Source organism: Rhincodon typus, chromosome 19 (assembly GCF_021869965.1).
Source record: "Rhincodon typus isolate 14 chromosome 19, sRhiTyp1.1, whole genome shotgun sequence".
Taxonomy (NCBI): domain Eukaryota; kingdom Metazoa; phylum Chordata; class Chondrichthyes; order Orectolobiformes; family Rhincodontidae; genus Rhincodon; species Rhincodon typus.
Window position 1 is genome coordinate 55,511,031 of NC_063350.1, and position 14,377 is coordinate 55,525,407.

General features: G+C 41.6%; 1 protein-coding gene across 2 annotated transcripts in view; it reads right to left on the minus strand.

Annotated features, from left to right (window-relative positions):
- Positions 1 to 14,377, minus strand: part of LOC109913390 (transcriptional repressor CTCF-like) — a 92,005-nt gene that overhangs the window by 52,826 nt on the left and 24,802 nt on the right. For both annotated transcript variants that reach the window (XM_048608363.1, XM_048608362.1), the window contains exon 6: positions 544 to 664. In XM_048608363.1, the coding sequence (XP_048464320.1) occupies positions 544 to 664 (121 nt within the window). The remainder of the gene's footprint in view (positions 1 to 543; positions 665 to 14,377) is intronic.

Consider the following 14,377-nt stretch of genomic DNA (forward strand, 5'->3'; position numbering starts at 1 on the left):
GCAACTTTGTTTTTGTTCCTATTTACAGCATCCGCACTTCTTTTGGTTTTTAAGGGCATAAATAGGATCAATGAATATAGTCTTTTTCCCAGGGATGGGGAATTGAAAACTACAGGGCATAGGTTTAAGGTCAGAGGGGAAAGATTTAAGAAGCAACTGAGGGGCAACTTCTTCACACAGACAGTGATGTGCACATGGAATGGGCTGCCGGAGAAAGTGGTTGAGGCAAGCACAAAAGCAACATATAAAAACCATTTGGATAGATATACAGATGGGAAGGGCATAGATGGATATGGACTAAATGCGGGCAACTGAAGTAGCTAAGTGGGCACCATGGTCAGCATGGACCAGTTTGGGCTGAAGGGCCTGTCTCCATGCTGTATTACTCTATGACTCTATAACAGCATTCTTATCGCAATAGTAAATTAAAAATACTATAAATTTTCATTGTGCAGGTATGGTACTAATATATAGGAACTCTGCTCAATGGACTGGATATTGCCATAATCCATAGAAAGAATAACCAAAATATCCATAACATACCTGAGTGAGTTCTCATATGTCGCTTCAGCTTGTATGTATCTCTGCTAGCATAGCTGCAGAATGTGCACGGGAATGGACGCTCCCCTGTGTGAGAACGGATGTGTCGCTTCAGTTTACTTACCTAATAAGAATAAAACAGGAGAAGTATAATGAAATGTGATATCTCTGGTTTACAAATGAAACTACTAAATAAGGAGTATAATAGAAATTGTAATGTGTTACTAACCTGATTCATTCACGGTATGATGACCATAACTGCCTTTTTCTCAATTACATCAGAAATGTGTGATCAATGTTTTAAACCCACAGTAGACATGAGGAATTGCAAGCAAACCAATTATTTTATACATATGCTACTATTTTCAAGCTTTATTGAACCATCAATACAATTATGGATGGCTGAAACATATCTGCTGTCTGCAGGGAAATCTAAATGCACAGCTAAGAATGACAATGAACTGGATTGATTTATGATGTAGATACTGCACATGTCTATAACCAAATGTATTAATTTGTTATCAGCACATCTCAAAATTTTAGACAAGGTCTAACACCGTATCTTTGCATGAATTATCATTATATGGTCTTCCTTCAAAGCCATATTCCACGGCTACCTAGCTCCTCTTCATCACTTACTTTCAATAAACTGTAGCCTCACCAGCTCTTTCAGGTGGATGGTTGGAAAAGATCCCACTGCTTTATTCAAAGAGAAACAGAGGAATTCTTGTGGTGCTCTCTGTAATATTTATCCCTGAATCAAAACAGACCACTTGGTCATTTATCTCACAGATATAGATGATAGCATCCTGTGTGCAAATTATTTGTCCGGTTTCCTGCCAAACAATGACTACACTTCAAAAATATTCCACTGACTGGAAAGCATTTGGAACGTTCAGAGGTTTCAAAACATATGGTTTACCATAGATCACAGATTAAAAGTCAACATCTGAAGTTTGAAAAATCCTCCCAAACAGGGACGATTTATACCCTGCGTGTAATATGTGAACCAATATAAATGTGCATCTGGACACCATTTTGAAATGTGGTTAAAAATGTAAAGCCTGAAATTCAAATTAAATCAATGCAACACTTAATTTAATTAAGCAAGGGGTTAAACCTTTTAAAACAGTCAAATTAAATATCTTCAGCATTTAATGCACAATCAAACTCTCCCTGAGTCCACACAGTTATGACACCATTGTAAATGTTCTCTCTCTGGATCAGGTTTAGCTCTTTCATTTTCCAAATCAACAAATTACCTTCCTCCTCATCCATGAATTGGACATTCCACATTTTTGAATGATCTGATGAAAGTTAAAACACTAACTGCATCTCTGGAAACCATAAAATCAAGGGGGAAGCATATAAATAAACTTTCTTATGTTCCCTTAAGAGAACAGGCCAATAAAAGTGTCATTAATCCAGACCCTTTGAAGTATCAATAGCAGAAACTTCAAGGACTTGAAATCTTTATCCTGCATAAATAAACATTGTACAGGTAGCAGAATGGGTCAGAGAGCCAGAGCTGTCAATCACAAGCAAAGTTTTCCCTGTGAGGTAGCTGTTTCAGTCTCTAATGGATGTCTGGGCTCTCTAGTGAGTGAGTAGGCATGGAAACACGATAGCTTGGCATACAGGGTATGAGGGGCTTTGGGTTGGGTGCAGGGGAATAGCATGGCATGGAGTTTTATGAAAATCCATGGAGGAAGGGAATGTGAGGTCCACAGGTTGGCACGGGGGCAGGGATAAGATGTGAGGAATTTCTTTCAAAATGTTCTCTTATTTAAATTATGTTTCACGATTCCTTTGAGGTGCCATGAACTATGTGTCCTTTGAAAGTTGTCCCAGCTCCACAATGATTAAAGAGGATTGCGTCACACTTATTGCCATGATGGAACTGGCAAGGCTGGAAGTGTAGACTTACATTCCAAGCCTGTCAGCATACTAAAACTAGAGCACTAGGAGTGGGTTCAGGAATCCTGGAATCACGTGCTGGCTGCAAATTTCACTCCTTCCCAGAGTTTCCTCAACTCCACAGAAATCAAACCCTAAGGTTCTCGCGTAGATTTGTAGCTCGGGTTGTGGATGCTGTGGTTGGTTCACTTACCATGCTGGTTCGTTAGTTTGCAGATGTTTTATTAACCAGCAGGGTAACAGCATCAGCGCAACACCAATGAAGTGTTGTTTTTTTCCTGCTTTTTATTTAAAATCTGAGGTCTTTTGGAGTTACCCTGTAGGGTAATGAAACGTTTGCAAAATAACGAACCAGCTCAGTGAGCGAACCAGCCACAGCATCCACAACCTGAGTGACAAATCTACTCAAGAACCTTAGACACCTACAGGCGCAACACACTCGAATTGGCCCGGAAATGAAAAACCTATGCTAAACGACAGAGTGCTACCCGCAAACAACTCTACTTCCTACACGGATGCCTCAGGAACCAGGTATTACCGTGCAGTGTTAGATACAAATCTCCCATCAACAACTCACAGGCACATAGGACTGCAGACCATAATGGCTGCAGAATGGTGAAGGTAATGATTAACAACGCCCACAAACAGCTCCACAGATATGACAGGGAAGTTGCACACCAAAAATCCCTATACCTAGGCACAACCAATCTACAGACTTAGAACAAGCTGTTAACATCAGTCAACAAAAAACCAAAACTAAGAAAAGACAAATAATACAAGAAAAACTAGCCAAACTAACCCACCAAAAGATCAGACACTTGGATAAGAAACCTATCTGACAGAAAACTAACAGACACAGAGAAAACTGTACTAATACGTGGACTCAATTACAACCACAGAGTCGCTAACAAGACAGAATTCCTAGCCACACTAGAATCCACACTGAAGACCAGCGGTATCAATGAGGAAACACAACAAGCCATAAGACAGACAGTGGTCCCAACATTGACCAGAAGGAATGAACGTAAGATTCTCAACACATCAGAAAGGAAGGCCCTAGAAGGACTGAAAAAAGACAAAAACATCAGAATCCTGCCAGCAGACAAAGGGCACATGACAGTAATGATTAACAAACGAGACTACTTCACAGAAGCACAGACGCTGCTACCGGACACAAATATATGCCGACAAGTGGAAACAGACTCAACACCGCAACTGGGAAATAAAGAGACAGTAAGAACTGCTGATGTTGGAGTCTGAGATAACACAGTGTGGAGCTGGAGGAACACAGCAGGCCAGGTAGCATCAGTGGAGCAGGAAAGCTGACGTTTCGTGTCGGGACCCTTCATCAGAAATGGGGGAGGGGAAGGGGACTCAAATAAATGGGGGGGGCGGTGGTGATAACAGGTAGACAGTGGAGCGGTTAGGTGGAGGAGAAGATGGACAGGTCAAGGAGGCAGGGATGAAGCTAGTAAAGGTGAGTGTAGGTAGGTAGTGGTGGGGATTGGTCAGTGAGGTGGGAGAGAAGATGGACAGGTCAATGAGGCGGGGATGGGGGGGGCGCTGGTCTTGGGATGAAGTCAGGGTGGGGAGATTTTGAAGCTAGTAATGTCCATATTGAGACCATTGGGTTGTAAGCTTCCAAGGTGGAATATTAGGTGCTGTTCCTCCAGTTTCCAGGTGGCATCGTTGTGACACTGGAAGAGGCCCAGGTTGGACACGTCATCCAGGGAGTGGGAGGGGGAGTTGAAGTGGTTCGCGACTGGGAGGCGTTGTCGTTTGTCGCGAACCAATAAAATCATCTACACACTAAAGAGACTCAAACAGACTGGACAAATCAACAAAGCAGACTACCTAAAAATGAAAACTGAAGGCACCCAAAGGTACATAAACCAGAAGTACCCTCAGACCCTAAAGTCTCTCTCCCAGGCATACCAACAGACAGGTTAGCCAAGGAATTACAACAAAGACTAAAGCACCTCGTCAACAACTCAAGCCACTCAGTCCACTCAGCCCAGGAGTTCCTCAAAACCCTCAAAGACATAAGAATAGATGAGGACGAGACCATGGTGTCCTTTGATGTTACTGCCCTAATCACATTGATGGACATACCACTAGCAAGAGAAATACTAGCAACACTACTGTAAGAACCGGACCCGAATAACACCATCTCCACAGACAACATGCTGAAATTACTGGACCTGTGCCTCACGCCCCACTTTACCTTTAATGGCCAGATCTACGAACAAATCAATGGGACCTATGAGGTCATCCATCTTTGGACTAATAAGCATAAGCAGCGATGCAGAGACTCAAAAGCATGGCCCTTCGGCAGATCCAATCCAAACTACGGATCCGATACGTGACCGACACTTTCATCATCATCAGATGGACTAAACTAAAACAGACACACCAACTTATAAACAACATTTGCACCAGCAAATTCACCAGAGAAGAAGAAAAGAACAAACAGCTCTCATTCATGGATGTGACGGTAGAATGCAGGGCCAATGGGAAATTTCTGACCAAAGTATACAGAAAGGCCACACACACGGATCAAGCCCTAAATTTCAACAGTAACCACTCCAACACACACAAACAGAGTTGTGTAAAAACACTGTTCAAAAGAGCCACAACACACTGCAGCAACCCAGAACTATACCAAAATGAAGAATACCTCCACCAAGTATTTAGAGACAACGGATACCCAAACAGCTGGGTCCGACAATGCCTGTCACACAAACAACAACAGGAAAATATGGTATGCCCTGACACACTTGTCACTTTACCGTATGTCAAGGAAGTATCTGACCTGACCACAAGACTCCTTCGGCCACTGGGCATCAAAGTAGCAAACAAACCTACATCAACCCTACGCCAACTGCTAACAAGAACCAAAGACCCCTTACCCACTATGGACAGGACCAACATAATATACAAGATTCCATGCAAGGACTGCGACAAATATTACATTGGACAGACAGGAAGGAAACTGGCTACGAGAATACATGAACACCAACTAGTAACAAAAAGATATGCCCAATACTCACTCGTCTCCATTCACACAGATAAGGAGAACCACCAGTTCGAATGGGACAACATCAGGAACCTAAGACAAGCCAAACAGAGACAATCATGGGAATTTCTAGAGGCCTGGTTCTCCACAAGAACGCCATCAATAAACACGTAGAATTAGACCCTATGTACACACCACTGCAAAGAAAAACCGGAGATGAGATAATCAACTCCAATGGACCCCAGATTTTAAATAACAAGTGAGAAAACACAACAATACTTCATCAGAGGCTGCATTGATGATGTTACCCAGCAGGATAGTATAACATCTGCAAACTAAAACAGCTCGGCAAGTGAACCAACCACAGAAACGAAGCCCTTTGTGATTTTCTTTTCTCCATCAACCATCCATCTATTTCATTCTATGTGGACACGCTTCTCAAATGAATTGCTGACACGGATATTCAAAGGTTTGTATAACTACAATGTGTTATTTCATAGCAGACAGATTTTGACATCATCACTTCTACCAGATTTGAACATGTCCCACATTTATAAGCTACATTTTTTGTGTAAGTTATCATGATGCCTGTTCCACACATTACTAATCAACAACTTCACTCTATCCTCATCCATCCAATCATTGTCATGGAAGTGCAGAAAAATCCAACAGGGAACTCGATTTTAGCATGACAGCATGATGCCTCCCTGTTTTGGGAGGATTTTTCAAAGCTTCAGAAGTTGACTTTTAATCTGTGATCTATGGTTATCAGTGTGTTTTGAAACCTCTGAATGTTCCAAATGCTTTCCAGCCAGTGAATACTTTTGAAGTGTAGTCATTGTTTGGTAGGAAACCGGACAGTTTGCACACAGGATGCTAAATGCTGTTCTGAAGAAGGGTCACTGGATCTGAAACATTAACTCTGCTTTCTCTCCACAGATGCTGCCAGACCTGCTAACTTTTTCCAGCAATTTCTATTTTTGTTGCCAATTAATGGTCATTATTAGTTATTAAATGCCTCATTAATGCCACAACTTGCCTTAATAATATTTGGACCATCTGCCACTTGCTCCAAAGCACCTCCATTTTGGACAATTTGCACGAATATGTCAGGCAAGCCCCGTGGGCATTGGGAAGACATACCTCACATCCACAGACATTAACATACAACATGTGCTAGCACCTTTAAGCGTCATAGCACATCTGTGATCCACTTTCAGGATACCTGTTAACTTCAATATTATTGTAATGCTGCAGTGAGGACACTATGTGCTCGGGCACCAAGCTCATGACTGGGTCAAGCTATGTCTCTGGGTTCTTCATACACTGTCATAGCACCCATTCACTTTGACGCTACCTGAATGCTCACAGCATCCCTGCTTTGCTTTACTGTACTTTACTCCCTCAGTCATAGATACAAGGCTCGTATTGCTGCTATCTTGCTTTGCCATTTACTGCCAGGAAGCCTACTGTAGTTGTCAACAGGCCTCAGTAAAGTCAAGGAAGACAGCCTTCACTCAAGGATCAGTAGTCTTCTCTATCAAGCCAGCACAACTGCCAACATCTCCACTTTGATATCACGTACTCACTCTGTCTCTGCTACAGTATCCACCTTAGACCAAGGTTCATGCTCCATCACTCACACTATTGAGTGATACATTTTTCTTCACTCACTATCACCCATCCCAACCTCCAACACCAGTAACCATGCATGCTCTCTGTGCTATTCACTCTCACACTTGGCACACGTCATCACAAATAGCTGTGTTACCCGCTCTTGTCTCCCATAATACCTACTCATCTCTCATTCCAAGTGGAAAACAACCCACAACAGGCGAAAGATTCACGCCAGGTGACTCTTTCAACTGTCCTTCATTCAGCTCTTCATCCTTTATCAGCAGAAAATCCTAACTCTAAACACCCTGGGCAAGCCCTAGAGTGGTACAGGAGGCTGCCCTTGACTTACTGTGCTGGGAACCCTGAGTACGGGCTATCCCCCTTGACTGGACTGAGGCCTGCTACAACTGTGGCAAGCTTCTTAATTTTTTGTCTGCACTAAATGGCACAACAAGTATTTCATCTCACTGGGGTACCTGTTGAAAACCAAGCCCCATTATTCCAACAGCCAACACAGAATTAAAGACTTTTAAAAATATGCAGCATCCCCCAAATTACTGGACATTCAAACCCAAGTTGACAGAAAGCACAGACCCGGTTACTGTATGTTAAAAAATGAATATTACAAATAAATAGATTTATGAATAAAGCAGCATTATACTTCATTTGTTTTGCTGCAGGGCCCATTTCTATTTATCACCCACATGTCATGCACAGTCTGCCGTGAAGGAATGTCCGGAATTCCTGAACATTGTTTAGGTAACACTGCCCCTGTCTCCTGCTTGATCCCATTCACTGATTTACAGAAATATAGGAACAGGAGTAGGCCATTCAACCCCTGAAGCCTGTTCCATCATTCACTGAAATTATGCCAATCTGCGGTCTAACTCCATAAACCTACCTTTGGCCCATATCTTTTAATATGTTGCTGAACAAAAATGTATCAATTGCAGATTTAAAATTAACAATTGATCCAGCACCAACTGCCATTTGTGGAAGAAAGTTCCAAACATCTACCACCCTTTGTGTGCAGATGTGCTTCCTAACATCTGAGAATTAGGGCTGGATCATTCAGAAGAGAATATGCTCCCTAGTTCTAGAATCCCCAACCATTAGAATTAGTTTATTTATGCTGTCTTCTCCTGTTGATATGTTGAAGACTTCGATCATCCATTAACCTCCTAAATTCTAGAGAAAAAAGACCTAATGTATACACTGTCCTCATAACTTAACCCCCGTAGTCCAGGTATCATTCTTGTAAACCTAAGTTGTACTCGCTCCAAGGCCAATATATCCTTCCTAAGTTGTGGTGTCCAGATCTGCTCCAACTACTCCAACTGGGGTCAAACCAAGATCTTGCATAACCGCGGCATAACTTCTGCATCCTTGTATTCAAATCCTCTAGGTGTAAAGGCCGGTATTAGCGTTCTCGATTATTTTCTGCACCTGTTTGTCACATTTTAAAGATCAATGCATATAAACCAAGTGTTTTTGTACATCCACTGTTTTTAACTTCATACCATCTAGAAAGTACCTTGATCTATTCTTTTTCAGTCCAAACTCACACTTGCTTACACTGAACTCTATCTACCACAGTTTTGCCCATTCATTTAGTGTTTCGATTTCCATTTTTCTATTTTGTATCCCTTTTTCAATGCCATTCTCCGAGTCATTAATAAGTAATGTGAATAATTGATACCCTAACACAGATCCTTATGGGACACCAACGGTCACATCCCACCAATCTTAGCACCTACCCATTATCCCTATTTTCTGTCACCTGCCACTCAACAATTTCAGTAATTTATCAGTAATATTAACATTCTCTTCTGTGGGACTTTATCAAATGCCTTCTGGAAGTTCATATAAACAACATCCACAGACATTCACTGGTCTATTACTTTAGCTGTAACCTCAAAAAATTTAATCAGGTTTGTCAGGCAAGAACCCATGCTAACTCTCTGTGACTAACTGAAAATTTCCAAAGAGTTCAGTCACCACATTCTTGAATAAAGAGTCCAATAATTTCCTCATCGCAGGTGTTAGGCTAACTGGTCTGTAATTCTCTTATTTTCCTCTTTTCCCCTTCTTAAATAGTGAAGTGACATTTGCAATTTTCCAATCCAGAGGGATGACTCCTGTATCTATGGAGCTCTGAAAGATTACAGTTAGGGCATCTACAATGTGCTACCCTACTTCCTTTAATATCCTCAGATGGAAACCATCAGGTGTTGGGGATTTGTTACTCTTTAATTCAAATTAATTTATCAATGACCTTCCCTCCGTCACAGGGGTCAGAGTGGGGATGTTCACTGATGATAGCGTAATGTTCAGCATTAATCGCAAAGCCTCACATACTGAAGCAGTCCATGTTCAAATGCAACAAGATCTGGACATTTCTAGGCTTGGGCTGACAAGTGGCAAGTGACATTCATGCCACATAAATGCCAGGCTATGACCCTCACTAATAAGAGACAATCTACCCTCTGCACCTTGACATTCAATGTGTTACTACGATTGAATCCCCCACTATCAACATCAAGCAGGTTTATCATTGACCAGAAACTCAACTGGAATCACCACATAAACACAGTGGCTGCAAGAGCAGGTAAAAAGCTAGGAATACTGCGGCGTGTAACCCACCTCCTGACTCCCCAATGCCTGTTTGCCATCTACAAGGCACAAGTCAGGAGTGTGATGGAATACTCCCCACTTGCCTGGATTAGTGCAGCCCCAACAGCAATCAAGAAGTTGACACCATCCAGGACAAAGCAGCCCACTTGATTGGCACGACACCCACAAGCATCCACTCTCTCCACCACCGATGTTCAGCAGCAGCGTGTGCTATCTACAAGATACACTGTAGAAATTCACCAATGATCGTCAGACAGCACCTTCCAAACCCATGACCACTTCCATCTAGAAGGGCAAGGGCAGCAGATATGTGGAAACATCACCACCTTTAAGTTCTCATCCAAGCCACTCACCATCCTACATTGGAAATATATTGCCGTTCCTTCACTGTCACTGGGTCAAAATCCTAGCATTCCCTCCCTAATGGCATTATGGATCAACCCACAGCAGTTAGACTGCAGCAGTTCAAGAAGGCAGCTCACCACCACCTTCTCAAAGGCAACTATGGACTGACAATAAATGCTGGCCAGCCAGCAATGCCACATCCCACAAATGAATATTAAAAAAATTAATTTCTTCCTTACCAATGTTTTATTTACATTTATTTTATTCAGTCCCTAATCGCGATCCACTGTTTATTTCCTCAGGACTTTCAGCAAACCATCCTTCTTTTCTAGTGTAAATATTGGGCAAAGTATTATTCAGCTCATCTGCCACTTTTCCATAGTCATTGATAAAAACCCCATTTCAGTCTTTATTGGGCCAACATTCCTCCTGACCACCCATTTTCCCTTTATGTAACTAGAAAATGTCTTCTTTTTGTTTTTGATGTACTTGACAAGTTTTCTTTTGTAATCCTTTTTAGTGGCTCTTATATGTTGCTTTGTGGCCCTTTGCTGGTCTTTGTATCTTCCCCAATTTGCAAGATCTTTGTTATGTTTCGTATTTTTATAAGCCCTTTCTTTTAGTTTTATGCTGTCCCTTATCTGTTTAATTGTTCATGGCTGTTTTTTCTATAAAGTGGAGCTTTTCCCTGTCAGTGATAAAAACTGGTTTTGTATTATATTAAATTGTTCTTTAAACACTCTCCACTGTTCTTCAGTTGTTTTATCCATTCGCAGAATTTCCCAGTTAGTGGTGGATAGTCTCCATCTCACCTTGTTAAAGTGGGCCATACGTAAATCTAAAATTCAATCATGTTATAATCACTATTTGATAAATGTCCACACACAATTAGGTTACTAATTTAATCTGGTGCATTACTCATTATTAAATTCAATACTGCTTGTCCCCTTGTTACATACAGGACATCTTGTTGTAGGAAAATATCCTGACACACTCCAGAAATGCACTCCCTTTCTGTCAGGTGCTTGTCTACCTCTCCCAATCTATGTTAAAGTTAAAATCCCCTACTCTGGCTATGCTGTATACTTTCCTGATTTCTGCATTTATACAATCTAGCACTTCAGAGCTGCTACCAAGTTTGTACCCAACACCTAATACAGTTTTACATCCTTTACTGTTCCTCAGTTCCATCCATACAGTCTCCACTGGATGCTTTCCCTTTGTTATATCCTGCCTCACCCTTGAAGTAAATTTGTTTCTAATTATTAAGGCTACTTCCACCCCTCTGCCATTTTCCCTGACCATCCTGTAAACGTTCTAATCTGGCATATTTCATTCCCAATCCTGATTAGCCTGCAGCCATGTCTCAATAATGACTACTATATCATAATCTCCAACTTGAATTTGAGCGTGCATCTCATTTAATTTATTCAAAGAACAAAGAAAATTACAGCACAGGAACAGGCCCTTCGGCCCTCCAAGCCTGCACCGACATGTGCCATCACAACTAAAACCCCCTACCCTTCTGGGGACCGTATCCCTCTATTCCCATCCTATTCATGTATTTGTCAAGACGCCCTTTAAATGTCACTATAGTATCTGCTTCCACTACCTTCCCTGACAGCGAGTTCCAGGCACCCACCACCCTCTCTGTAAAAACCCTTGCCTCGTATATCACCTTTAAACCTTGCCCCTCGCACCTTAAACCAATGGCCCCTGGTAACTGACTCTCCACCCTGGGAAAAAGCTTCTGACTGTCCACACTGTCTATTCCCTTCATAATCTTGTAGACCTCTATCAGGTCGCCCCTCAACCTCCGTCGTTCCAGTGAGAACAACCCAAGTTTCTCCAACCTTTCCTCATAGCTAATGCTCTCCATACCAGGCAACATCCTAGTAAATCTTTTCTATACCCTCACAAAAGTCACCACATCCTTCTGGTAGTGTGGTGACCAGAACTGAACACAATATTCCAAATGCGGCCTAACTAAAGTTCTATAAAGCTGCAACACTACCCGCCATTTTTTAAACTCAATGCCCTGGCTGATGAAGTCAAGCATGCCATATGCCTTGTTGACTACCTTTTCCACCCGCATTGCCACTTTCACTGACCTGTGTACCTGTACACCCAGGTCCCTCTGCCTATCAGTACTCTTAAGGGTTCTGCCATTTATGTAGATTTTCCATCTGGATTAGACCTTCCAAAATGCATTACCTCACATTTTTTCCAGATTAAACTCCATCTGCCATCTCTCTGCCCAAGTCACCAACCGATCTATATCCAGCTGTATCCTTTGACGGTCCTCATCGTTATCCACAATTCTACCAACCTTGTGTTATCCACAAACTTATTAATCAAACCAGTTATATTTTCCTCCGAATCATTTATATATATTATAAATAGCAAAGGTTCCAACACTGATCCCTGAGGAACGCGACTAGTCACAGCCCTCCATTCAGCAACGCACCCTTCCACTGCTACCCTCTGTCTTCTATGACCAAGCCAGTTTTTTATCCATTTTGTAAGCTCACCTCTGACCCTGTGCGACTTTACCTTCTCTATCAGGCTGCCATGAGAGACCCTGTCAAAGGCCTTACTGAAGTCCATGTAGACAACATCCACTGCCCTACCCTCATCGATCATCTTCATCACTTCCTCAAAAAACTCAACCAAGTTAGTGAGACACAACCTCCCCTTCACAAAACCATGTTGCCTCTTGCTAATACGCCCACTGATTTTCCAGGTGGGAGTAAATCCTGTCTCGAAGAATCCTCTCCAATATTCTCCAATTCCTTACTCTCTGTGCATTTGCATCTAGAACAACTCACTTCAGCGATATTCTGTATGTTGTCCCTTAGCACTGATGCTTTATTCACCTGTTCATTATTTCCCTCTTCCAGCGTAATCAATATGCTACTTAAAGTTTTGCCATTACCTGCTTTATCTGAAACAGGATTCCTGACTGTTGCTTCACTCTGTCATGATACTTGATTTTGAAACTGTATTACTTCCCCAGAACCCTCTCCACCGCATTTACAAATTTAAAGTGGTTGTGGCCACCCTATTTAGCCTTTCTGCCAGGACACTGATCCGAAATCAGTTAAGGTGGAACCCATCCAAACAATAGAGTTCTTTCCTGTCCCAAAATTGACACCAGTGCCCCTTCAAATGGAGCCCCTCTTTCTCCCATTCCTTCAGCCACGTGTTTACTTCTACTTTGCCAATTCTACGCTACGCCAATTTACATGTGGCTTGGGTAATAATCCAGAGATGTTCTTTAATTTTGTTCCTAATTATTGATATTCCCCAAACAGGATCTCTTATCAATGTTGTTAATCCAACGTGGACCGTGACAACAACTGTATCCTCCCCTTCCCGATCCAATATCCCTTGAGGACAAGGAGAGAGTTGAACAGACAAAGGAGTGTATACACAACCCACTGTTAGCCACTAATAGTCCCCATTAGCAGTTATTCATTCTCATAGGCTGACCGTTATTCACTCCTTTGTCCAACTGTATTTCTCTCCCTTTGGGCTCTATCTCCACTTATCGCTTACTCCTTACCCCGTCCCCCATCCTGTCTTTTGCATAAAAAACAACTTTTTCCTACCTACTATCAGTTCTAAAGAAGGGTCACTGGACCCAAAATGTTAACTCTGATTTCTCTCCACAGATGCTGCCAGACCTGCTTTTTCCAGCAATTTCTGGTTTTTATCTTAATTTCTAGTTAATTTTGCAAACACACCAAAGACATTGTTTATTAAAAGTATGATACCCTCTTTTGCTTTGGATATACAGGAAACAGTTCTCACCATCCCAGAGCAAACAAAAAGGTTGAAGCATTGAAGCATTTAAATAGATTCCTAGAAGCTCCATACTATTTTCAGTGTATTTTGTTTGGTAGTAAAATGAAATAGACATTCATATGACTTTCCTGCTCTAAATTAAATTCCCCCTTATGTTTTGTGGCATTCTATAGCAAAGTGCCTCAAGACAAAGAATCCTAGATGCCATATGAGATGTGCTCGAATTTACTGCAATGTATTCAAATTTGTCCTTCCTTCAGCTCTTTGGGAAAAAAACAACGGTATCTTAATGAAAAATAATCCAGTTTCCTGCTTATGAAAAAAACAGAGATTGCAGATATTTTTAGTAAAGCATCAAGTCATCCCATTCATCCTGCATGAGTTTTTATTGTTATATTGTAATATTACAAGCATATGGATAAAAGAGACCTTTACAACTGAAAGAGAGGAATAGTGAATGTAGGAAGCAAGGAAAAATGGTCTAACTTAATCAATTTATGT